This window comes from Typha angustifolia, chromosome 15, assembly GCF_048772165.1.
Source record: "Typha angustifolia cultivar Huaian chromosome 15, ASM4877216v1, whole genome shotgun sequence".
In the NCBI taxonomy this organism is placed as follows: domain Eukaryota; kingdom Viridiplantae; phylum Streptophyta; class Magnoliopsida; order Poales; family Typhaceae; genus Typha; species Typha angustifolia.
The window spans coordinates 5,159,320-5,185,921 of record NC_133253.1 but is presented as its reverse complement, the minus strand read 5'-3'; the positions used below and the strand labels follow the sequence as shown (position 1 = coordinate 5,185,921).

The 26,602-nt window shown below is 37.7% G+C and overlaps 2 protein-coding genes across 3 annotated transcripts; both read right to left on the bottom strand.

Annotated features, from left to right (window-relative positions):
• Positions 1-786: 786 nt before the first annotated feature.
• LOC140778574 (MLO-like protein 9) lies at positions 787-19,129 on the bottom strand. The gene is made up of 15 exons (XM_073123366.1): positions 18,877-19,129; positions 17,835-17,892; positions 17,389-17,624; positions 16,591-16,707; positions 16,392-16,452; positions 15,601-15,689; positions 8,768-8,842; positions 8,602-8,690; positions 7,914-7,963; positions 7,788-7,828; positions 7,524-7,697; positions 5,483-5,518; positions 5,313-5,380; positions 1,958-2,018; positions 787-1,345 (listed from the first exon to the last, which is right to left on the bottom strand). The coding sequence occupies exons 1-15, from the start codon at positions 19,021-19,023 to the stop codon at positions 956-958; spliced, it is 1,692 nt and encodes a 563-aa protein (XP_072979467.1). The 5' UTR covers positions 19,024-19,129; the 3' UTR covers positions 787-955.
• A 1,043-nt stretch (positions 19,130-20,172) lies between these two features.
• Positions 20,173-26,082, bottom strand: LOC140779823 (uncharacterized). Of its 2 annotated transcripts, none has more exons than XM_073125107.1 (9): positions 25,859-26,082; positions 25,347-25,373; positions 23,611-23,690; positions 22,276-22,348; positions 21,988-22,045; positions 21,671-21,722; positions 21,250-21,274; positions 20,911-21,002; positions 20,173-20,459 (listed from the first exon to the last, which is right to left on the bottom strand). In XM_073125107.1, exons 1-9 carry the CDS (start codon positions 25,991-25,993, stop codon positions 20,426-20,428), a joined length of 576 nt encoding a protein of 191 aa, XP_072981208.1. In that variant the 5' UTR covers positions 25,994-26,082; the 3' UTR covers positions 20,173-20,425. The 2 variants fall into 2 exon arrangements, with proteins under 2 accessions (XP_072981208.1, XP_072981209.1); XM_073125108.1 differs by having other exon boundaries at positions 25,347-25,413; positions 25,859-26,026.
• Between the last annotated feature and the right edge of the window lie 520 nt (positions 26,083-26,602).

The window sequence follows — 26,602 nt, the reverse complement described above, 5'->3', positions numbered from 1 at the left end:
ATATCAGCAATTAAACTATAAAAACCTGTCACTTGACATGGCTAGTTTAAAATATCTGTGCATCAAGTTTTATAGACATCTGAGTTTATAACAAAATCTTAGCTGAGTTAACTAATTGAATCGGAGTGTTTCCAACTACCTTTCTGCCCAGTGTTTACATAGGCATCATATGAACTATGTATCTCAAGCAAAAGTGACTGCTGATAAATTCATTTTTAAGAAACATTTCTACTCATAGCATTCTTCATTGGCTAATTCTGAGCAAGCATCTAGTCCATTTCCTTTAATTCTTCAAACAACAAGGGCTGAATACCTGAAATGCACTTGTGTAGCATATCTTTGAGCTTATTTGCAAAATCCAATGGTTAGGATATATAAAAACTTTATTTGAAACTCTTCAGAATTCCAAGTCTCAAAGTGGAGTTTCTTTTGGATATTAATAAACAGAAGAAAAGGAATATGAATCAAGATATTAGGACAAATCAGCTGATGATGACCAAGATATGATAGATGCAAAATGAACCTTTAGTTACCTAAACTCTAGATACATTAAACAGAACCCGATTGACAAATTAGGGTGCAACTTTCAAGCTGTTTCTGTCATTGCAACAAGATCAACAATCCCATGGCTGGGTTCGGAATACTTTACCTTTGACATTCATGAATATCTTCCTTGAACGAGTCAGGTTTCTGATGATTCCTGCAAACGATCAACTTGTTTGCTGCTTTGTTTGTTTCTTTTCTTAAATGTAATCTGGTCTTATGAGGACATTTTCTGGATTCATATCCTTTAAATCTTTATTGCTATATTAAAAAGAAGAAAAGATTAATTACAGAACGATCTTTTGGAGTTAATTCAATTCTCTCTAAGCACCAGACTTCATGGATGACAAGAACAAAATGTATATATGACGGCCGAGAAAGTGTCATCTTTCTCTATTACCTAAGTGCACTGTCATGGATCTGAAAGCTTTATAAGTGTGAACTGGTCTTCCTTATTGTGGTCTGATACATGCTGCTGGAGTTCAATTGATCCAGTTAACAGGTCAGTCTGATTAATGGGGATTGATGCTACTTCAGAGTCAGTATCTGGTATGTCTTGGTCTGAGTGATGCCTCCTCCTTGAAGGTGATGGCGCTATGCCCGAGTGCCCGATAGATTTGAAGCGATTGAGCTGGTGAACAGGAGACTTATTTGGACTTTCTTTTGGACTTGTAGCTGGGGACCTGGATGATGGAGAATTTACTGAACCCTTCGGGTTCTTTTTCTTCACAGCCTGGTGCCATTTCTTGATAGCTTTGGACGTTTGCTCATCAAAGATTGATCTCTTCATATGTGAGCCCATCTGAATCAGGAAAAGGCACAATATTCCACATTACAATTCTAGAAATTCTGGTCATGGAAATGTTCAGATATAATAATATAAAGTTTCTATGAGTTACAAACAACTTTCTCATCACGCATGCAACTCAGTTGAAGTTTATTATGGACATAATGCTATATATGTTCCCTGAAATGCATCTGGAGTATTTTACACTCTTACTAATCTAGTCTCATCAATAGTTAATTAAGAAAAAGATGACTGGGCTAGCATTCAAAGGGAACAAGGCCTTTAGGTACATACTAAAGCATGTGCCTGAAGAGATATCAGAGGCTCAGAGCTATAAGAAGAATTTTGATATAAAAAAGATGGAACCTGAGGAGTAACAATTGAAATGCAGCAGAAGAGCCTTCAAGAATCCTAGGAGATGAAGATGAGAAATGAGTGGCTTTTTCCTGAATCTTAGGCCTGTTTCTAGCCAACTACAGAGTCCTATTAGAAAGAACATATGACTTCATGAATATCTACTAGGTTTCGGCATTGAGCAGCATGCTAGTGGCGCAGTGTCAAGATGTAACATTTGACTAATTTATAGGCTCACCTGAGGCCCAAGGATTATTGACAACAAATAAGTACCTGAGATACAAGTGCATAAAGAGGAAGTGTGATATAGCTGCACAAAAATTGAACTCCCACGCTGCACAAAGTTCAATAAGAACAGACATAAGTTGGCAGAAAAATGAAGCCCAAAAGTCAACATGTAGAAACTCGAGATGAGTACCAATCCACTTTCTTGGGATTTAGAACATGTAACTAAATAAATTTAATGAATCCCTACCAAATAAAAACAGAACCCTTATGAACATGCAGCAGAAGTTCTAGTGATGATTTCTAATAGAACCTAGGAAAAATTATTAAAAGTGCCTGGCCTTTTGTTTTTTTATCGTTTACATCTTACTGCATGGGATTTTATAATTCAACCTTTGCATTTTGCTTTTAATGCCTCAAAAACGCTCCGGGTTAATTTTACTCTAGCAGTAACCAACATAATAAAAAAAATTTCATTACTTTTGAAAATAAAATACCCCTCATTTGACTTTAGAATCTAATTTTTCATTTCCTTACAGTACCTTAAAAAAATTTAGTCAAAGATTTTAAGATCATTTTACATCTATATTTATCTAAACTCATTCATTTGGTAAAAAAACATTTAGTCTAAGATACTGGGGTCATTTTGCATCTATGTTTATCTTAACTTATTAATTTGGTAGCTGAACAACACTAAGGACAAATTGTTTTTTGTCAAAAGTAGAAACAAAAAATAAATAAAATAAAAATAAAAATAAAAATAGGGGTTGAGAGAGGAGGGTGCACGTGCAGCCCCTCCCCTCTCCCTCTCCAGCACGCAACGAGGCGCAGAGAGATAAATCACGCCTAATCCGGATCGGATTAGGTCTAGATTTCTCTTCTAATCTATAAATTAAAACCCTAATCTCTTCTCTCTCTCTCTGCTTAACCATCTTAGCCATCTTCTCTCTCTTCTTCCTCCCCCCTTTCGCTTTCTTCTTCCTCACCGTCAGAGTCGTCGCTGTGGGATCGGCCCACTGGTGCGCCGCCGGAGCCATCAGAGACCACCACGCGACTCGTTGATAAGCCCTCTCCCACCCATAAATTTTAATTAAAGTTTAATAGAGTTTAGCGAAAATACCTAAATTGGGGATTTTGGCTTCGCCGGCAACTCTCGTCGGCCGGCAGCTTCGGGCTGCTGCTGCTCGTGCTCGAGAGCTCCAAGTCGTTAGCCTTGTGTCATGGATGTCTTCTGAATGAGCCCTCGTGGCTCCAGTTGACGTTGGCCCCGACGTCAGTCGTCGGTGGTGGGTCCTCCTCCACCTCGTGAGAACAACAGAAAAAGAGAGAGAGAGAGGGAGAGAAGAGGTTGAAGGTGATCGTGAAGGGGTCGCCAGCGGTCACCTTCTCCCTCAGTCCTCTTCTCGCGTTGGTCGCGAGAAAGGAGAAAAGGGGTTGGCTGGGCTCGGGTTTAACCCGAGCCAACCTCATTTTAATTAAGTTTGGGTTCGGATCGGGTTTGGATTTCGGATCCACAGACCCGACCCGAACTAGTTAGTTTTGGGATGGGCTGCGGGTTGACCCGTAGCCCAATCCATTATTTTGGCTAGGCCAAATTAGCTCATTTTCTAGAATGGGCCGGGCCAGCATTAGCCCAGCCCAATCCAATGGGTGAATTTAAACCCATTTTAGTAATTTATGGTTTTTAAATTTTAAAAATAGTGTTATTATTCAAATTAAAATTTTGATTATTATTTATTATTTAAGGTGGTAATTTTTAGTACGTGAGCTAGAGATTTGAGATTTCGATTGTTTTGCCTAGACTCAGGTGAGTGGGTTCACTCACATGTTTATTTTATTGTATTTCGTATCTTTGTTAGACCATGTAAATTTTCTGTGTAATTTATTTATTTCACCTTTATGTGTAAAAATTAAATTGTTGCAATTTCTGTGTGCGAATCTATTTATTTTATCCGTACGTGCAAAAATTTAATTGTTTTATTTTCTGTGTGCATTTAATTATTATATTCAGTGCATCATCATACTTCGTGCAAATATTGAAATTTGTGAAAAGAAAAAATGAGACTAGTATTGATACGACTTAGAGAACAGTCCCGGTATAAATCGTTTGCAATTTTCCGTGGTGACTCAAGTATATCTGGAAGTTCAGGGGAAAATCCTAAATTAGATCACTGCGGTGACTTTCTTAGATGACTCTGGCGGGGTTAGGGAACAGTCCTAGGATGAATGAAAAAATTTCCTAGGTGACTCTAACTTCTCTCAACGGTTAGAGAAAAAGACAGAGTGTGTTAATCACAGGGTGATACCCTCTTATGATCCTAACCGGATCAACTATGAAGAAAAGTCCCGAGCGTCATCTCGAGGTGACTTCTAGTTGATGTGGATCCATAGGGTTTAGACCCATTGAGACATATGACAGTATAAATATCAAAAGATGTTAATATGTTGAAAACGTGCAAGGTTACAAGTTGTGACATCTCTCTATTGTTATCATTGTTATTATTTAGAGAGCATGCATATTGCATATTGTTATGGATATTGTTGCTTTTAGTTTAATTTATTCAGCATTAATATGATTTAAAATTTATTTGATTTTCGAGTGGATTCCACTCACTGAGCTATAGTTGTTGGCTCATGGGTTCTATTGTTTTTTGTATTTGTTTATTTATTTCAGGTAATAGTCAGCGGGGCGACTGAGCGAGATGTACCCGGATTCCACCTCCACTTAGGATTCACCTATTTACCTTTCCGCTCTTTTAGATTTTATGCTTTAGATTAGAAGTTTTATTTATTTAGTTTAGAGACTCAAAAACATTAACATTGTTTTATTTTTATTGCAATTATAAAATTTAATAAAGCACATTCTCATTTTATTTATTTATTTTGCCATCGTACACGTAGAGAGTATTAATAAGGCTTCGTGCATCTCAAGCATATTGAGATAGATGGCCGGTCATGATTCCTATTTTAGGGTCATGACATTTTTGAGGCATTTTATGCAAAATTGTAGAGGTCGGATGATAAATATTAATATGGTAGAGTGCAAACGATAGTAAAAGCAAAAGGTAGGATGTTTTTGATAAATTTCCCTAGAATCTAAGAAAGAACTTTATTAAGACTTCTTGGTGTACATTTCCCATCAAATAGGACACAAAAATAAAAATAAAAAATAGAATACCTCCCATGATTGTCTCAAAATATGTGATCTATTTTAGATAATAAATCACTAGCATTTCCATATACACCATTATATCTGAGCAATGACACATACTGAGGCCCACTATCCTGTATTAAGAACTTCTATCTTCGTTGCAAAAATATCAATGGGTAAGTTTATTTAATATGTAGTAAGGAAATGTATGTTCATTTATTTAATATCTAATCAGGAATATTTAACACTTACCCAAGACAGACTCTCACAATAATAAGCTGAAGATTCTCGTGAAAGCATGACTTCAATCCAAACTCATACTGTTGAAGGAAAATTTGAGGGAGAATATGAATATTATGATCACGATACAAAAAAATAATGCATCTAACAGAGAAACAAGCATGAAAGGAGAATAAAATTACCCATATCCAGACAAAGTATATTATCTGAAACGCATTCTGCAAAAATATAAGCACAAATGATCTTGAAACAACTCTTGAAATGTACAGAGAAAATTATCATAAAATGTATAAAAAATGCTTCTTAAAATAAAATTTATGTAAAGGTGCTCCATGCAACCCTTTACAAGGCATCTTTTTAGGCAATTTTGTGTGCTTGTCAAACAAGGAATATGCCAGAGTGATTTCTGGAGAACATAGAAATACTAAATTACAACTAAGCAAAATCTCATCTATGTTTTACAGATGTAATAAACCACTTTACGAATTTCATCATTTTCCTCATTTAGTTGAGAATATATCAAGCTTGAAAACCCAATTTCTATCTAGGCACAACTTGCCAATGCCAGATGAAATAACTGTAAATTGTCTGTCACTTTCAATGAAAATCATCTAGTTTGAAAAATAGTTGGACAAAATATAAAAGAAATAAAAACAGTAAATGAACCAACCAAGACTCGAGTTCTAGAATAGAATGATGCATCTTGATGGGTTATTTTGGCCCTAATCTATTCCAAATACTTAATCAGGTAAGCTCAAACTGAATAGTGAACATCTGAAAGGGTATTTCCATTAGCTCTAGGCCATGCTGGACCAACCAGTTTCTTTTGTGGAACATAAGGCTTGTCTCATAAAGCTGCCTAAAAGGTTTGAAGAAAGTTTGGGAATTCCAGAAAACTGCCTCCTGGAAACTAATCATAAGAATAAAAAAAATCTTCTAGACATGATATTTCACTTCCTATTGGATATCTATAACTTGTTCCATGAAGATATAATTTGAACCTGCGGTGTCGGAATGTGTTGATATACCCATTTATTTTACACTACTCCCTTGCTCGTGCTGCATTGATGTCTCTACTCTGCGACATCATCATGGTATACAGTTTTTGCCATTCGATGATAGTCAGATGACCTAGTATCGTGATGAAAAGAATGTAGTATAATATTAGAGGTTTCAGGATTAGCCAAATAGTTAATACTATCAATGAGATTTCTTTAAGTTAGCTGCTAAATAGAAAGGATGACCAATTTTGAACTTAATTTAGCCATTAATTTAGCTACTAAACACAACTAAGATTGAGACAGCTGATTGCAGCTAAATATTGAAAATCCAAGCAAGGGACCTTCAGTTAAACTGAAGTTCCAGCTTCATCTTTGTTAGAAATTCTAGTTAAATTCCTGCTTCATTATCAAGGTCAAGCTAGGACCAATGCTTTCGATTGTAAAGCTTCCATTTTGGAAGTTTGACATGACTGCCTTATATCCTTTTGTACTTCAACCTACTATCCTCCAACTCTTTCCTACTGTACAGCATCTGATACTGTAAGTGAGGAGGCTAAATTTGAAGAGGTTGCTTTGCTGCGAATGTGAAAAAGATGCATTATTCAAAGGGATAATTTTACTAATAAGTAAGATGCTGATTCTCAGAAGTTGACTCAATCTGTTCTCTCTCTTTTTTTGTGTTAAAATTTCCTTATGCCCTTCTCTCCCTTTGCATAGGCATGTAGGAAATTGATCTTGAAGCACTGCTTTCTATTACCTCAATCATACTGACACATTAATGTGGGAGGGGTGGAAAAGCAGCAATAGGTGCCAGATTTACTCTTTTAGTCTTTTATACCTATCACATTAGATGGCCACATTCAGTAGGGGCTGTAGGATCCTTTATTTCCAGGGAAATAAGGCAATTTCCTTTATTTTGTACATCTAGAAATAAAAATTGCAGCTAGTCCTAATGATTCATAAATCATAAGCAGAAGATATAATTCCTACAAAACAAGTCCCTTTTTTTAAATCTACACATTTAAATAAAGTTCCAAGTTCCAACAAAGAACCAACAAATGTGCATGTCTCTAACTTACCTAGACATTGTAAAGACCATTGTATTTATTAGTAGTATACTGAAAATGTTCTGGCAAACAAGAGAAAGAGTTAAGATGAACTGAGACAACAAGATGAGCAGCTTATCTTTCCACTTAGTCCGTAATAAAGAGGAAAAAAATACCTGAAATAATATGAAATGAATCAGAAACAGAACAAACTGAGGACGTTCGAACCAGAAGTGATTGTCACTGAGTTGCACAAGAGGAATTCCTTGAATAACTGCATGTCTTTCCTTGATTTCAAGGGCCATCGTCGAGATGATAGCCTGCAGCTTTGTCCCAACTGCCAAGATTATCTGCATAGACAACCAGAGGATAAGAAACAGATTGAGGGCAAAAAGAAAAAGAAAAAAGAGATAAGCGCCTAACTACTGAGGGATCCTTACAATCAGGGGCATAACTGATATCCAGAACAATGTCTGCCATCCTGAAAGGACAATAGTTGTTAATGAGAAACAGTAGAGCTTCTGGTCCTATTTCATTTTGAGAATTGTTGTCTAAGTAGGTCTCACCCTTAACATTGAGAAGCAAAAAAATTACAGCAGAAGCCCATAAAATAGGACTGCCAAGCAAAACAGAACAAGCAAATGTTGAGTGACAAATTAATATCAAATAAAGATCAGGGTATAATAGGAAAATGAAACTGTAAACAGAACTTTGATTGAGCAAAATGACATGTTATCAGAAAATTTATTCTGTTGAAAGTAAAAGAACAGTCAAATAAACAAGAAGTGTCTTAATATTGTATAAACATAGCTCAACAGGAAACAGAAGAGAAGGTACTGTATTTTTCTGTATCATTACACCTACCAGACAAATGCTTAGCTTCAAACATAGAAAAGAATAATTCTCTTGGAACTTAATGCATTAAGAAGAAGTAACATAATCCAAGTCCCACAGGTAAGAGTAAAATTAAAACATGGAACCAAGTCTAGAGAAATGATCTATTTGTATTTCTTGTCAATTTAAAAACACAATACTCAATTAGAATAAATTTTGCATCATAGAATTTAGCTGCACATAGAATTTGCATCTAAAGTTGTATGATACATCAACCACTTTACTTATTATTGTAGCTGAAGGCCACAGAATGGAAGATAAAGGAATAAATAGAATAGCCTCTTCGTATCTTCAAGGCTAAATTTTTTGTTAGTTAATATAACATCTAAGTTAACAAGAAATGAAGAGAATTTCATCTACCTGATTCCCACGATGATCTTGAAGTCATCCTCAAGTGACCTTTTTATGTATTTTTGAAAATCAAATTTACTACCAGGAGCTAAATGGACCTACAAGAACAAGACAATCAACATAATTTACCTCACTCGCCATTTCAAAGTTTTGTTTCTAAGTTGACAATACTCACAGTGATGAAACCGTGACGCAGAGCCAAGTAATCAGCCTTACGAACAGATCTGAAAAATTGCCTGAAGAAACTAACCTGCAAGAGATGAAATTAAAATTCATCAAATCCATAATCTTAAGGCTTCCAAAAGAACTAAAATAGAATCTGAACAACAAAATAAGCATGATTGGTGTAAACATTGACTTCAAATAAAAGTGTAAAACACAACAGTTATAACTTCATCACAGCCAATCTGAAAAGAAAATACATTTCAGTGCAAAAGAAGTGCATATGAATCCGATGGACAACACTTTTCAGACATTAATTCAAGTACAACAAAAGTATCTCTATTGATTAATTAAAAGACGCAAAGTTTACAAGAAGAGAGTATATTTACATTGAAGTGACTTTCGAAGTGTGAACCACTATAGTATGGTGTGATTATAGTGGATTTAATCAACATTAGTAAAGGTGGCCATACTGATGATTTAGGTAGCTTAGACAGTAGTATCTAAAAGCAGTGCATATATTCTTTTATTCTGAAGCATCTGAGTTAGCAACTGTCTTAGGGCATAAAACGAGAGTGGGATCCTGTTGAGAGTTAGATTAATGCAATTGTTGAGAGTTTGATGCAAATCGGATCAGATCAGATTGCATCATGAGAATATTAGGCTCGATGAATCGAGTCTATTTATCTTTTAATTAATTCGTGTTTATTTCTTATGTAAGCCCTTAAGGCAAGTAAGTCATATAAATACTAAGGCAAGTTCAATGAAGTCACATAAGCCACTAAGACAAGTTCAATTAAGTCCTATAAGTCTCTAAGGTAAATCCTAATTCGAGCCATATGGATGCAATTTACCATATCCTAAGATATTTGAAGGGTTTTCCAGAAAAAGAGTTGTTCAGAAACAATGGTCACTTAGGCATTGAAGCTTATAGTGATTCTGATTAGGCATGCTGCACCGATCATAGAAGGTCAACCTCAGGCAATCAGTAGTAGCATGGCCTACAGCCAAAGCCAAGTATAGAGCAATGGTGCTGGGAGCCTCCGAATTGTTTTGGTTGAAGGCTCTCCTGGTAGAGTTGAAGATAGACCAAGGTACTCACATGAGGCTCTTGTGTGATAACAAGTCAGCCATTAGCATTGCCAACAACCCAGTGTAGCATGGTAGAACCAAACACATTGAGATTGATAGGTTTTTTTATCAAGGAGAAGCTGGATAGAGGACTACTGAAGCTAAGTCATGTTCCGACTGAATATCAAGTGGCGGATTGCCTCACCAAGGGTCTTACTTATTAGGCATTTCTAGATTATGTGATGAGATAGGCTTGGTTAATATCTTTCGCCTATCTTTGAGGGGGAGTGTTGAGAGTAAGATTAATGCAATTATGTAATACACCAAGGGGCTATTTGAAAGATGTGTACCACTATATAAACCAATTAAGCAATAAAGAAGAAGAGAATTTGACCTAAATAATCTATAGATCTATTGAGATTATTGGTTGTATAGGGGCATATCTGAAAGTAGGCCCTCATATGCTTGTAGGCTATATAAGCCAGTCATTAGGTCAATGAATAAAGTGAAGCTGGACTTTTAAACTCAATATGGTATCAAAGCACCGGGTGGGTCAGCCACGAGCAAAAACATCTGCCGGACTCCAAACCCCATCGACGTCGATCTCCGGTGCATAGGAGAGAGGTTTCCTGACGACGACTGGCCGTCTCCGCTCCTCTGTCGGCCGTACATACTTCCCGACGACTATGGATCCTTCTGGCATCGTCGTCGGGGGTTCCCACTGGCTGCTGATCTCCCTTCCAGCCTGACGGCTGCTTATCTTCTTCCAGTGAGCAGGATCACTTTTCTTTGATCTTTGCAGCCAAGGCCAAGGTGGACGCCGATAGCTTTCTTACCCTATTAAAATCATGTTGCGGCCATGAAAGCACTGGTTTGTCCTTGTATGTTTTAATGAGCTTTCTCTCTGACGTCTAAGAAGAAAGATAAAGTAGCAATGGAGGAGGATGATGGAAAGAATAGGATGAAGCTGGACTCCGGAAATGGTCTTGATTTGGAGAACTATTCTTGTACCCGGTCATTACAAGAAGTTGGTATTGTGCATGATCTGTGTGATCTAGATTTGGATCATTGAGATTGATCGATGGAAGATATTATGAAGAAGTTGAGTGAGACTGAGCTCAAGACCTTGCTTCTGGTGTTACGTCGGCAAGGTGAGGGGTCGATACTGACACATCCTCATCCTATGAGGCTAAATCTTCCTCCAGTGGATCTAAAACTTGATGGACCAGCTACATACTTGAGTTAGTCATGTTGGATCGAGGCTGCCCTAGTAGGGAAGATACTATATGAATACCTGACAGGAGTCAAAGTGACAATGCTGAGGCAGATGAGTGGAGGACCACACACGCCTTGCTTTATACTTGGTTATTGAACTCAATGGTTCCAAAGATTGCTTTATTAGTGGATGGCATTCGATAGATAATGGTTATCTGGGCGAAGCTGAAGAGGATTTATGCTGGGGTCGAGAACCACATAAGGGTGTTCTAGATCCAACGAGACATAGAAGCAGTGGTATAAGATGATAGATCTATTCAAGAGTACTCAATAGAGCTGGAGCAGTAGCGGCAAGATCTTGATCATTTTTCACTTGTGTCGAGCTGTAGTGATCCAGAATGCAAGAGCAGGGAGTTCAATGCAAAAATGAGGCCTATGCAGTTCTTGGCTCATATGAATCCGGCCTTTGATCAGAGGAGATCAGTCCTTCTAGCTCAGACAAAGATCCCTTCACTAGATGAGGTCATCTCTGCGATGATACAGGAGGAGAGTCGCATGAGGCTGCACTCTGAGCCAGGTGGACTTCCAGGTGCTCGATCAGCATTAGCTATCGTGAGCTCAGGCATGATAGGTGCATAGGGGGAGACCCGTAAATGCTACAACTACGGAGAAGTGGGACACCTGAGCAAGGCATGTCCGAAGCCACCAGGGGAGAGAGAGAGGTTGGAGAGGGCAGCCTGGAGGTCGTGGTCGTGGACGTGGAGGGCGTAGAGGAGGCAAAGGTGGGGGCTACCAGGTACATCTGATGGTAGACCTACATGTTAAGGAGGAGACAGGCTTCACTAAGGAGTAGCATGAGTTGCTCGAGATGCTCAAGAGGAAGCAAAGAATGGCAAGAGGTGGAGAAAGGGAGGAGACAACTACATCTGACCCTAGGGTTAACCTTGCTACCTTTGCTCATTCTACCATAGGTATTGCACATGCTCTTGCCTCTATACCTCCCACGAGATTACTAGATTGGATCATAGATTTTGGTGCATCTAGACATATGATAGGAGCCTCTAGTGAGTTCACCTCTTACACTCACTTGACCTCTCTAGAGAGCATTCAGACCCCAGATGGTACAACCCAGCTAGTGGTTGGTAAGGGTATTATTAAATGTACCAATTTAGTGACCTTGTCCAATGTATTGCATGCTCCCTCATTTCTAGTAAATCTTTTGTCTATCAGTGCTATTATCCTCCAACTAAATTATGTTATTTCCTTTGATATTCCTAAGGTGATCTTGACGGAGAAAGAGACGGGCCAGAGACTTGAGACTGGCACGTGGCATAGAGGATTGTGGTACATGGACAGAGGAGGTTTGGATTCAACACTGACATCTGTGGTAGAGGGGGCTAGAGTAGGAGGTTCTAGGATGACTGTGGAGGAGATTTTTCTTCAGCATCATCGGCGTATGGGTCATATTTTCTTTTCTGTTTTGAGTCTGTTGTACCCTTCATTGTATGAAAGGGCAAATAAAGAAAAGGTAGTTTGTGATGCGTGTGAGTTAGGAAAACATATCAGAAGCTCTTATCATAGCTCTAGGAATAGGAGTTTTGAGGTGTTTGATCTTATTCGCTCTGATGTATGGGGGCCTTGTCCGACAAATACAATTAATGGTTATAGATATTTCGTGACCTTCATTGATTGCTTTTCTCGAGTTACTTGGCTATATTTGATAAAGAACAAGAGCGATATACTTGCATGTTTCAAAGACTTTCATAAGGCAGTATAGATCCAACATAGTGCAGTGGTTAAGGTACTAAGATCCAACAATGGAATAGAGTATACCTACAGGGCATTTGAGGAGTACTTATCTACACAAGGGATACAACATCAGACTACTTGCCCATATACACCGGCACAGAATAGGGTAGCAGAACGGAAGAATAGACACCTGTTAAAGGTAGCTCCATGCCTGATGATATCAATGAATGTCCCAAACTACCTGTGAGGGCAAGCAGTCTTAACAGCTGCTCAGTTGATCAATAGGATGCCCTCGAGGATATTAGATTGGAATTCCCCCTATGAGATGTTGAAGGGTGATAATGGAGTTCTCCCCTTGGAATTGTTTGGTTGTGTATGCTTTGTGAGAGAAAACAAACCAACAGTAGGAAAGCTGGATCCTAAGGTAGTCAAGTGTTGTAGGCTACTCTGTCACTCAAAAGGGGTATGCGTGTTAGAGCCCAGGAGAGAGGCAATTGTTTGTGAGTATAGATGTGACCTTTCGTAAGTTTGAGGTGTACTATCCCTCGAGAGTGGCCTCACCCTTTGGTGACTCGCCAGATAATGGAGAAATTGGGCGAGATAGGGAGAGAAATGAAGGAGAAAGGCCGATTCGAGATGATATCAGGTCCTGTTGTGGGAAAAGAAGTGGGTGAAGATGAGTTGGAAGTAGAGGTGACAGGAGGAGGAGAGAATCAGGCCCAGGGGGAGTTAAGAGTGTACGAGAGAAGGAGAAAGGTGAATGAGCCTATGCCTATAGTACTGCTCGTGCCAAGTCTTTCGTCCTGGTCTCCTCCAACTCCTGAGACACCTGCACCATCCATCACAAATTTAGGTGATATGATTCCTCTCTCTTCTCTTCCCGTGACATTAAGGAGGACCTCTCGCAGCAATGTGGGAAACCCTCCTAATCATTTCGAACATTATTCTAACCTCTCATCCACATACGGAGCATTTATTACATCATTGGACATTGTCTCTATTCCCAAGTGTTGGCACGTAGCAAAAGGAGACCCAAAGTGGAAGACAGCCATGCATGAGGAACTAAGGGCTCTTAACAAAAACAGCACATGGGAGTTGGTGTCACTATCATCTAGAAAAAAGACAGTTGGATGCAAGTGGGTGTTCACTGTGAAGCAGAATCCAGACGGACAGGTTGAGCGCTACAAGGCACGCTTGGTGGCAAAAGGGTACAGTCAGACCTATGATCAACTATGATGAGACCTTTGTACCTGTAGCGAAGATGAGCACCGTTCGGACATTGATCTCATTAGTAGTGAATGGTAGGAGGCAATAACACCAACTGGATGTAAAGAATGTGTTTCTTCATGGGGACCTAATGGAAGAGGTGTATATGGATATACCACCAGAATGTTGCACAGACAAGACGGTGGGCAAGGTCTGCAGGTTGAAAAAGTCCCTCTATGGGCTAAAGCAGTCTCCACAAGCTTTGGTTTGACAGATTCAAGAGAGCTATGATAGGTATGGGGTACCAACAAATCAATGCCGACCACACCGTATTCTTTCGACGAAACAGGGGTCACATTACTATACTTGCAGTCTATGTGGATGATATGATCGTCACAGGGGACGATGAGAGGGAGATTAACCAACTCAAGGTGAGACTAGGCAAAGAGTTCGAGGTAAAGGATCTTGGTATGCTTCGATACTTCCTTGGGATCGAGATAGCTCGAGGAGCAAAGGGGATTGTTCTCTCCCAAAGGAAGTATACACTTGATCTTCTTACTGAAACAGAAATGTTGGGGTGTAAACTTGCGGTTACACCGATCGACCAAAGATTCAAACTTAGTGCAGAGGCCGGAGAACCAATTGATCACGAGAGATATCAGAGACTGGTGGGCAGGTTGATCTATTTGAGTCACTCGTCCTGATATCTCATTTGCGGTAAGTGTAGTGAGTCGCTATATGCATAACCCACGGAAAGGTCATATGGATGCAGTATATCAGATCCTGAGGTATCTAAAGAGTGCTCCTGGAAAGGGACTGATTTTCAAGAAGAATGGTCATGTGAGCATTGAAGGCTACTTGTGACTCTGATTGGGTTAGCTGTGTCGATGATAGGAGATCCACCTCAGGGTACTGTATTTTTGTAGGAGGCAACTTGGTCTCTTGGAAGAGCAAGAAGCAGTCCGTGGTGGCAAGATCAATTGCAGAAGCATAGTACAGAGCCATGGCTTTAGGAGTCGTAGAGTTGATGTGGCTAAAAGGTATATTATTGGAATTGAGGTTGGATTAAAGGGCCAGAATGAAGTTGTGGTGCGACAACAAGTCAGCCATAAGCATCGCCAACAACCCGATGCAGCATGACAGAACCAAGCATATTGAAATTGATCGGTTCTTCATCAAAGAGAAGTTGAACAGTGGACTCCTGGTACTAGACCATGTCTCAACTAAAGATCAAACTGCAGATTGTCTGACGAAAGGGCTCAATTCATTGGACCTAATGAGAGAATGTGATAAGATGGGCTTAGTGGATATATGTCGCCCATCTTGAGAGGGAGAGTTGAGATCATTGGTTTTATAGGGGCCTATCTGAAAATAGACCCTCATATGCTTGTAGGCTATATAAGCCAGTCATTAGGTCAATGAATAAAGTGAAGATAGACTTTTAAACTCAATAAGATCCTATTCCAGAATCCCGTGTTGTCTAACAAACAATGTCTCATGAGTAAAGGTGGTCATGTTGATGATTTAAGTAGCTTAGACAGTAGTAACTAAAAGCAATGCATATGTTCTTCTATTCTAAAGCATCTGAGTTAGCAACTATCTTACGGCATAAAACGAGAGTGGGATCCTATTCCAAAATCCTGTATGTTGTCTAACAAACGATGTCTCGTGAGTAAATCTGAATCTTGAAGGATCTGCAAGGTAAACACAACAAAAAATTGGTGAGCCAAAAGATGGTGAAGTAATACTGAGGATGCTAGAAGCTCCAAGCTAGAAAACAAAAACAGAAAAAGACAAAGGTAGAACTAACTACACACAAACAACATGGTGAATGGGCAAATTCTTAGCCCTATAACATGGTGAGTAAGTGAATTTTTAACCCTAACCACTCAGCTAACATGGTAACTTGGACTATAGTTTGCGAAGTGCTTTTTGGCGGTAGTCATAAGCTCTAAAATGACAATTGAGGATAGAGGATCGTATGAGCAATGAGAAAGATACAGTCTTATCTAATACTTGAAAGATTCACTGCCATAGACAATAATAGCTTAATGCTCATTGGCTTTTTACGTATAGTATACAGTATCCACAACAAAGATCAGGGAAAGTGTTAGCTAGCGAAAGTAGAGGAGTCAGTCTCATTGACAGCAAGTGAAAATCCTAGTAATGAGTAGCAAGAAACAAAAGTTCTCAGAGAATTAAGCCATACCCTCTTAAGTCAGAGCCTTTGTTAAACTGTATGCCAAATGGCTAAGCCAATAAAGCCATAATTTAGCTATTAAACAACAAACCAAGGTACTAGACTCTGGTTTCCACCTTCTGGTGATGAATTCTACTTGAAAAAGTACAATTCAAGAAAGCAAAGTTAGCAATAAGTGATTTGTCAAGATCAATACCAGTGGAGAATTCATAATCTAGAGATGATGTCTCCCTTTCCCATTCCTTCCATCCGCGGATCTACAGGGAACGTTGTGTTTAATATAAAGTTATACTGCATTAATAATTGATGGAGAAAAGGAAAAAAATATAGAGGCTTATATCATGTCATCCAAGGACAAGAAAATGAGATTCACATTATTCCAAATCCATGCCCACCTTTGCTCTTCCCAATGCCATCGTAACAGCACTATATATTACATGAAAGACTGCCAAGAAAAATATGAAGATGTGCAACTGATGCAGTCCATTTAGAGAAATGAGTGATACTTTTCCCTGTTACAGTAGAAAACGACGAGGTGAGAAGAATATTTATAATATCTAAAGGCACATTGTGTTATAACTAATAAGATTCTTCACGAAGCACTAGCTCAGAGATGAGTGATAAGTCCAATATAACTAGAAAACAGAACACTAAAATGTTTTCGCATCAACGAACTTCAGAAGTCTGGTAATCTTTGTTGCTTGAAATTTTACTGCAAGTTGTCCCTAACAACAACAAATGGTGGGAGAACATGCAATTATGTTAGTATATCAAAATGACTGGGCATCATGTTTACAGCCATCTCAGGTAATGATGATTCAATGACAAAATGGTGACATATAAAAGTGCAGTTTTTCTTTTCAAATGTCAGGCTGCAAAGACAAGAACATTGAGCTCTATGATGGAATATTTACTTCGGAGATGCATCCAAATTAATCAATTCCACAGAACCGTGCATGCATGATGGCCTCCACAACCTTGACTATAGCATGCAATGACATTTTTCTATATTGCATCCACCATCTTATTTTCAAAGATCAAACTGTTACAATTCAAACAGTGTACTAGTGTAGTGTCTTTGTCTATGACATTTTCTCACCAATCATAGAAGACAAGAAACTAGTTTTCTTAGTTTCCCAAAAATTGTGAAAAGCAAGAGTTCAAATATAGACAACATTTTACGAATCACTTACTTCAGGACATCTAGAGGATGAAGCCTCAATTAAAGCTCTATGATGTGAACTTAATTCCATCACCATATTCCACAAAAGCCTCCTGTGGTGATTTTTATCACTGTCTGCTTCTGCTGTCTCACGCTTAAGGCGGCAGGGCAACATAGTATCTGCAGCTTCCACGGGTATGCAGATTTTCGAGATGTAGTTCTGACCAAATGTCAGTAACAACGAAATAAAACCAAGAACCATCAACTCTGGACAAAGCACCAAAAGAATAGATAAAGATAAATACACAGCGCTTAATATAACTCCTAAAATGGCAAGACCAAATAGATATACAACTCTTATAAGAAAAACCTATGCATAAACGGAATAGGGCTTTAAAGGAAGCAAAGAGAAAGCATTATAATTTCATAACATGGAAAGTTCAAGTTCATCGCAACACCTGCATTCTTGGTTCTTACCAGCTTTAACCTTTTCAAGAGCTTCAAACATAGCGCTCTTGCGTTTCTGGGTGAATATCTGCAGCAAGTTCCATCTAATCAGCAAAATGATTTTGCAATTACACTAATTAGAGATGCAAAATGCGAAGACGTGGCATGCCAAGTAGCAGAAGAACTTCCAAAAGGACAGGACGTAGTTAGTATGCATGACTAGTACTTTAGTACATGTAATGCAAAAGGAAAATTATGATTGAGGGCAACCCAAACTTAAGAAAACCAAAGTAGGATGGCAGAGGGAGAGAATTCAAGTAAATCAACCGATTAGAAACAGGAAGGAGACAGTGGTCTTACTATCAGTTTCCTTTTTCATTCAACTTCAACAGCTAATAATCTAATATAGAAGAAAAGCACTAGAAGTCTAGAAGACCACCTACATAAAGATCAAAAGCAACAAAACATAAATTACCAATAAACATCTATAATAATAAGAAAAAAGTTATATTCAACAACACTATTTTGAGTGAATTATGTTTTACAACCTGTCTACTTCAAACCCTATATTGTCTTATTAAAATACTTTTGCTTGTATAAATTTGATATTTGCATGTATATCCCCTCAAACCCTTGCAAGGGAATTACATCAATGCTCTTAAATTTGGAGTGGCCGAACACATTACATGAAAACACAAAGAAAGCGTTTTTATTAGATTTTATGTTTCACCTTTTAATCCATGCCATTTCATTAGTTGCTATTAGAATAGTTTAAGTAAATAAAATATACAACTCTAAGCAGAAAATGAAAAGCTACAATATAAAAATAAAATGCATGCCATAAACACATTACGCGTGATGCTAGATATAAATTTCCTATTTCCAAACCCAAAATTAGGAGGGAGAAAGGAATATTTTGTCAGACAACAAAAGGAGATTACGAGAAAGCATAACAAACTTAGATGGTCCCAATGAATCATTTCATTCTCGAAAGTCGAAACCAAAATCAGGAAACCCAATAACAAACGGACCCAGAGAGGAAACGATAGATGAGATGGATTCAAAGTGTTACCTTTCCGATGCGGTGAAGGCCTTTCTCGAGCAATATGGAGATGAGAATGATGACGGCGCAAACGGAGGCGACCGCCCACGTCGGCGTCCGGTCGAGCTCTCTCGTATTACCAGCACCTCGACCACCACCTTCTTCTCCCCCTTCCATTATCACCTGATCCACCAAATGCTCACCTCTTGCTCACGTACGTTGGTGAAAGACGGAGAACGACGAGAGGAGAGGAGAGGAGGACGGCGAAAAGATTTTTGAGCCATTTTAGAATGTCATGGCGTGGGCCCAGAGGAATAGGAGATTGGCAACGGCAACGGCAACAGCGCGAACCCGAATTGATGACGTGGACTCGATTTCCACGTGGCAACCAGATAAAATTAGACCTGGTTAATACTTAATTCAACTCAACTTCATATTGGAACGATGATTTCGAGTTACCCTCTAATGAGACTAATGACATGTTTAGTATGTTACATTGCAGCATGCATCACCTATTTATGAAATCAACTCATTTATTCGATTCATTCTAATTTCAATCTGATTCAAGCATCAGAAGCCCCTACTAAGATTTTCCTTTTTCTTCTGTTTTAATTAGAGTAAGATGTTACAGTTCCAACCAACAGTTGGGGAACTCCAACGTTGTCACAGTAGGCCAAACTAGATAACTTGTGAAGTCTAAGGCATTTGCATACATCGATTGCATAGGGGCGGTCTGCCGCACTCCAAGGAACGGGACCAAGCCGAAGCCCAACACTCCGACAAGCTTCCCGACCAGAAAGGTCGTCGGTCTGGTGACGGTTAAGAGGCGGCGAGATCCTGCACCGAGCTCCAAACTGAAATATTAACAAGTGGGATGGGGGTGCGCGGCTCGAGGTTCTCTATGAGAAGGTGAGGGTGTGCACAACTCTGGAGAGAAAAGAGACGTAGAGGGGTCTACATAACAAGCTACCGACATACATCATGCAGTGAACTTATTTTTCTTCTAAATTTTATCATTCTATTCCTACTCGTAAACAGCCCCTAAGTTAAAAGGCTTGGTATGTGACATATAGAGTTATAAACAATAGTTTTAATGCTATACATATAATAGATGGATAAAGAGGAGAAAGAAAAGGAAGTGGAAAGAGAGAGATTAAAAATGACAGTTGATTAAAATAATATGTTTACAAAAATACAATAATAATTACTAAAAAGAAAAATATTATATGAAAAAGAGATGAGAAAAAAATATGTATTACTATATTATTATAGTTATAAGTTGTTATTTACTTAGTATACGGTATAAGAGGCTTATACTAGAATAAACATATTCTTATCCAGAAGTCAAATGGTACTTGGATTTTCCAAAACTTGGTTTTAAAGACAAACTACATCAATCAGTTTATAAAAAGTAGACAGTAATTAATTCCTTGTGAGAAAAAATGTGTGCGCACTGGAACAGAACGTCTTTCAATTAACTGAAGAATAAATCGGAAGACCTTGATCGGTCAGGTCAGTAGACAACTTCCAAATTTTTCTATGCTCCATTGATAATTCTAGTGCTCATGCAGCTTTGCCTTCATAATTCCCCATCATCCATCTCGAAGGAACCTCTGCAAGTATAGAGAAAAGAAGCCTCTTGAGTAATTTTTCCTCAGATGAACAAAAAAAATTGTCAAGATATGCTAGAACTTTAGAACAGTCCTTCAAACCCAAAAAATATATGTCAGAACATCATACATCTTAAGCTCACTTGTCTAAGAAACACTTTTTGGTTATATGGTATTATGGTTAACATCATTGAGACATCTGCCTCTCAATTTAGTGCCTTTCCACATAGGGACGCATTGTAATCTTTGAGTAGTATATATGGGGCAACATTAAATTCATAGTCCCTTGGGCAACTTATAAATAAAAAAAAAGACTAAATTTTACTAATCCTGAAAGTTTTGTGTTTTTTCTTCTATCTGATGCAGCTCAAAGAGAATTTACAATAACAGTAAGTCCTTATTCCCCCTAATTTTGAAATTTACTAGTAGATGGGTAAGTGTTAAGAATCAGAACCTTGAAAAATGGCAATGCTTGCTAAGATCTTCACAAAGAGCCTTGCTCACACCTCCTGCTTGTACAGACCCTCGTTTAATCCATTCAGCAAGCTGAAAATGACAATAGAGAGGGTTAAAATTGTTTTGCAATGACTGAGGCACTGGAATGCAATTTACGGAGCATTTAGAACCCTACTATGATTTAACACCAAAAAAATGTCATCACATTCTTTCTTTCACATTGTTAATCATGATTCATGAAATATTCAAATGTCTTGAAATAACGATCATCTTCGTGTATGGAAAAATAAGAATAAGAACCATAGTGTAAGTCATATGAAAGTAGAATCTGAGTCACCTCATCCTCTGTTTCCTCCAATAACCTGCATTAATGAATGAACCATATTAAACCCTCTCAAAAGTGAAGCTTCTGCAGCGATTACAGATTGCAAAACATACTAATCCAAATTACTTATTGATATGAATATTCCATATTAATTATAAAAAAACCTGAAACAATATACCAAATTTGACAGATGCAGATACAATGACTATTTCGGATTAAACTGCATCAATTTTCCTAAATACAAACACAAATGAAAAAGACGCCACACAACAGGATGCAAGAAAACTACATTGTAGCAAAAAGGCATGAAAAAAAAAAACTCTTCAGAATATATGTTTGGACTTCGGAACAGATAGCCCCAACGACATGATATACATAATCAACAACATAAATCGGGAACTATTCATCAAGCAAGATTAGAACCAAATCTTACCTGCCACAGAAGGTGGACAAATCTTTTGAGTATGCACGTGCTTCTTGCTTGTCTGCAAAATGAAATGAAGACCTTCATGAACTATTTATAAAAAGTTTACTCAAAAAGAAACATGTTGCTTTAGGTAACAGTAATCAAGCTGAGAATCATGACAGTTCACTTCAAACATAAACCATTAAGGAGTGGATACATGATAGTCACTTTGTATGGCTTTCTAAAAATCCTGTGAAACATTTCCCTCTTGGAGAATTGCAAAGGATTGCACAGAATTTTCTTTTCTAAGGTGAAAGAATAGCCCAAGATTCTAAAACTCTTACCAATTTCAAGACTATCCCAGTCTCCAACTTTGATCCATGTTTGTTTGCCTGATTCCAACTGCAAAAAGTACAGAAATCAAATGCTGAAAATATATGCAATTGCAAGCCTGGGCAGTGAGCACTAATTTACTACATCAGGTTACATTGAATTTCATATCAAGATCTGTAAATCAAAGAAAATAAGCAAAACATGGTTACTGCATCACATTCAAATTAGGTAAGATATCAAGATGGCATAGCTGGGACAGATATGATAAGACAAATTATTCTGGATAAATGTAGATCTACCTTCTGCAGAGTATAATCCTGCATCTTTTCACAAAGCCCATCAAGGAGTTCAACAACTCTTAGCTCACTAACTCTGAAAAAATATATACAGAGAAAGCTAGACATTATATCAAAATAAAGGATGAAACCGTATATATATATATGTTCTTACACAATGTGCTAAAAGAAAAGGGGCTTCAAGTAATTTAGCCTTATACAAAAATTTCCTTTAAATTTAGTCTCGAGTGAGTACAAGAAGTAGCTTGGTTTGCATAATAAATCACTGTCTTCTCCAACAAGGTAAAAAACTGTAGTACTAGTTACACAAGCAATTGGCTCAGTTTGCAATAACAAATCATCATATTTTCCAATAGGTAAGTAGTTGAGCTCAAACAGAAAGTAGTTTAGTTGTACAAGAAAAGTAAGAATTAGTATGAAAGACACGAGCACACAGGAGTTACATAGAGGCTAGAGCCACTAAGATATCAGCTACAAGTTGAAAAAGTTTAAATCATATGATTCTTGTATTGCAACAGTTTAAATCAAAGTTCCTAGTTTCGGCTGATTCTGGTCCCACCCCAAAACTAGTCTATTGACTGATTTCGACAGGGTATCGACCGATATGACCAATGCCCCATCTAGATCGGGTAAGTTTCAGCCGTTTCGACCGAAATGAACTGAAATCAAAAGAGAGAAAGAGAGCGAATATATTAAGAAAGAAATGGAGAAAGAGAGGAGAGAGAGAATAAAAGAAAATATTGAATATCTAAATTTGCCTGAGGTCGACGGGCCTAATCTGCGTTGAAAGAATTCGCCGGACATTGATGGACATCAAAACTACATTGGAGAAGCATCAATTTAGAAGAGAAAGGGAGTGGGAGTGGGAGAGACAGAGTGAGAGTGCGAGGGAAAAGGGTGAGTCAAAGACAGGGAGGGTTTTGAAGGAGAGAGCATTGGTTTCTTTTTAAAGGTAAGAGTGAGATAAGAGATGAGGAGGAGATAAGAGAAAGGGTTAGTGAGAAAGACAGTAAAGAAAAAAAAATTATTTTTGTGTGTGTGTGTGAGAGAGAGAGAGAGAGGAGAGAGAGAGAGAGAGAGAGAGAGAGAGAGAGCGTGTGTATGTAAGTGGTAGAAAGGAAGAGAGATAGAGATCGAGAAAATAATTTTTTTTAGACTTCATATATATATAATTTATAATTATTTTTTCTAAACTTTTTTTTAAAATACAGACCAATATCGACGATCAATACTGCCGATACGACCAATACGTATCGTTTTCCTGAATAGCCGATCCCGATTTCGATACTGAGAACTTTGGTTCAGACTGGAATGTTCTAAAAGAAAAGGCAATTATACCTATAATCGATGACTTTGCCCTTGCGTTGACCTTTGGAATCCAAACGGTGGCGCATGTCTAAGTGGTTTCTTGGTTTCTCCTATATTGAATATAGAAAACAAGTTATTATATAGTAAATGTATACCAGAGAAATTCCGATGAACAAACATTGAAAATGTAACTAAAGTCTTGAAAGGAGAGCATCCAAAGGACAAAATTGAATCTGAATTATTATAAGAAGCATAGAACAAAACTAAATAGGCTCCCATTTGTTGATTTGATCTGCTTGGGTTACATTATATGAACTAATTTGCATAAAGATATTCTATGAAGAAACCAAGGTGAACCAAATTATTTGATTAAAAGATTATATGAATCAAACAAAAAGACAAAGGAATGATGATGTTCACTTGCCAGTTAAGTAATTTATTGGTTCTACATGTTTCTATAATAGTTGGAGCGCACAAATAAATCAGCACCATCAGTAATCCTTCCACATGTTATCAAGTTCCTTATATTCACTCATGTATTTCGTCGTATGAGCTATCCCAATCAACAACAATATTAAGTATAGCATGAACCATTGACAACTATCAGTTGCACTAGAAGCATGGAGAATAGCATACCGATCATGCAGAATAAAAAGATCAAATCATTCTTTCATAATAAAATACACAAATTTTATGAAAAGTATAAAAAGTAGAAAAGATTTATGGCCGGCATTATATGAAGAGGGAAAAACAAAACCATTCATCTTTAGATACATTAACTAAATATCTTTAGATACATTGACTATTAGTTGCACTAGAAGCATGGAGAATAGCATACTGATCATGCAGAATAAAATGACCAAATCATTCTTTCATAATAAAATACACAAATTTTATGAAAAGTATAAAAAGTAGAAAAGATTTATGGCCGGCATTATATAAAGAGGGAAAAACAAAACCATTCATCTTTAGATGCATTGACTATATAGGTTCCTTAGCCTCTCCAGATCCAACTTACTAAAGCCTAAACTTTTAATGACAGGTTATCTGAAAGACCAGAACTCCAAAATAACAGTTGACCAGTAGTCACTTTTTACTCAGAATTTCCCCTGCTGATCAAGCCCCAACAGAACAATTAATGGGAACAGACTTACAAAATCATCCTCATCCAACTCCAGTAGAATGGGACTGCAGCAACTAATAGCAGGAGAGAGGTCACTAAAGTCCACCCCCTTACTCCGAAGCTAGCTAACATCAGCTTTGAACCTCTAACTAAAAAGACTAGATTTATTTCTCAAATGAATATATAACTAAATGAACATTATTATTACATTGTAAAAACCCTTCCATTTGGGAAAGGAACAAGTTTTTGCCGGCATGCCTAGTTGTAAGAACAATATCTTTGGAAAGAAATAGCTCCTTGGTCATTATATAGTCAATTTGTTCCTTTTCCCTTCCACTATTATTATTAGTTGCTATAATATTGCTTCTCATTTCTTTGCATTAGAATTTTGACAGTTGCCACCCACTAGAAAAATATAGCTACAGTACATAAGAAAACATTGTTGCTTCTGTCAAACTTTAATCAAGGTGAAATCAAATGGATATTGCAAACTAAAGCGCAAGATCATTTTGTAAAATCAAAGAGTTAACCAACATATGATGTGATGACATACATAAGATTGAGTACGTACAAGCGCAATCCATATCCATAAAATAAATTGGTAAAACTTGATCATATGAAGGGGTGAGCATAAGAAACTTACACTAGAAAGTCCAAGTTCTAGTTCAGCCTGCAAATCATTCAGCAAAGCAATCAGATCCCAGCAGCGTCTACAAGGAAGGAACTTTGTTTATATCATAGATACTCATGGATACATCATTCACCAACTAAGATGACAAAAGATCGATCCATGATAAAGGCCAAGCCATATAAATCTATTGCAGAACAATCACAGCAACCAGATAAAAGGTTCATTTAAAGATATCAAACCCGATGGTTTCAAAGATAATACAGAGAGAGATTTCGTGAGAGCATTCTATCTGGCCTCTTATCCGCCAAGGTGGCAATGAGATCGTAAATAAGTAAAAAGCCCGATAACCCCAATTTTCTGCTGGAGTTATCAGGTCCCTTACCAACAACTCTTCATCCATTGATCTAACCGCAGAAGCAACAGATATCGATCGTGGCATCACGTTCGCCTTTGAATCAAATACCAATCAAATCTGCACACCATGAGATCTGACGCGAGAAGGAAGAAAAGGGGAAGCGACTCACCGCCACCGCATTGCAGGCGGCGCATTTGTCATCGATGGAAGAGACCGGAGCGAGAGTGGCGAGGATCGCGACGAGCCATATCGTGGATCTGGCGATGCTTTCTCCTTTGCTCGTCTTCTTCTTCGTCGCCTCCATCTCGCCGACTCCTTTCTCGTTTGCCGAACTAGTTAGTTAGTGTAATGAACCCCTAGATAAAAGATAGTTTGTGAAATAGTATGTATGCTAACTGGGTTTGGTGGGTGGCATAACTTACCTCGTTGCCTTTAAAGGAGAAGTTATAATTTTTATTTTCTTATAAATGAATCATATGAACAGAATTATGATATAAGAAAAGCCAGTGGATGTCGATCTTCAGACCTCCCAAAATGGACCCTTTTAATTTTAAATAAAAAAGACCACATAATGGTTGTAACTTATCTTTGATAGCCGAATACAATATCTTAGACTATGAGATGGCTTATGAATTAGTTATGGTCATGCCTTACATTTGTAATTTATTTATACCCACCGTCATATTTAATGTGTTACTTAATATAAGTTAAAAGATTAGTTGTTTTATCGCTCCTTTTCTTTCTATGTATAATATTATTTTATTTTAATATAAAAATAATGAAGACTTTCTTATCCGCATAGGAATAAAATTTGGGTACTTTTGAAATCAATTCTAAGAGAATTCAATTGGTTACATTTAGAGAAACTTTAATTAATTTTAGTTGGATATGAATTCTGCCATTTGGAAAATTT

Bases quoted from the DNA above. Each gene is read 5' to 3' on its own strand.
- LOC140779823 (XM_073125107.1), bottom strand. From the start codon at position 25,993: ATGGAGGCGACGAAGAAGAAGACGAGCAAAGGAGAAAGCATCGCCAGA. The intron at 25,374-25,858 runs GTGAGTCGCTTC...AATGATTTGCAG, and splicing joins CCGCCTGCAATGCGGTGGCG to GCTGAACTAGAACTTGGACT. The intron at 21,275-21,670 runs GTAAGATTTGGT...TCATTAATGCAG, and splicing joins TTGTCCACCTTCTGTGGCAG to GTTATTGGAGGAAACAGAGG.
- LOC140778574 (XM_073123366.1), bottom strand. From the start codon at position 19,023: ATGGAAGGGGGAGAAGAAGGTGGTGGTCGAGGTGCTGGTAATACGAGA. The intron at 7,964-8,601 runs GTAGATGAAATT...TTTGCTTGGCAG, and splicing joins AAGATCATCGTGGGAATCAG to TCCTATTTTATGGGCTTCTG. The intron at 5,381-5,482 runs GTAATTTTATTC...TTCCTTCAACAG, and splicing joins TATACTTTGTCTGGATATGG to TATGAGTTTGGATTGAAGTC.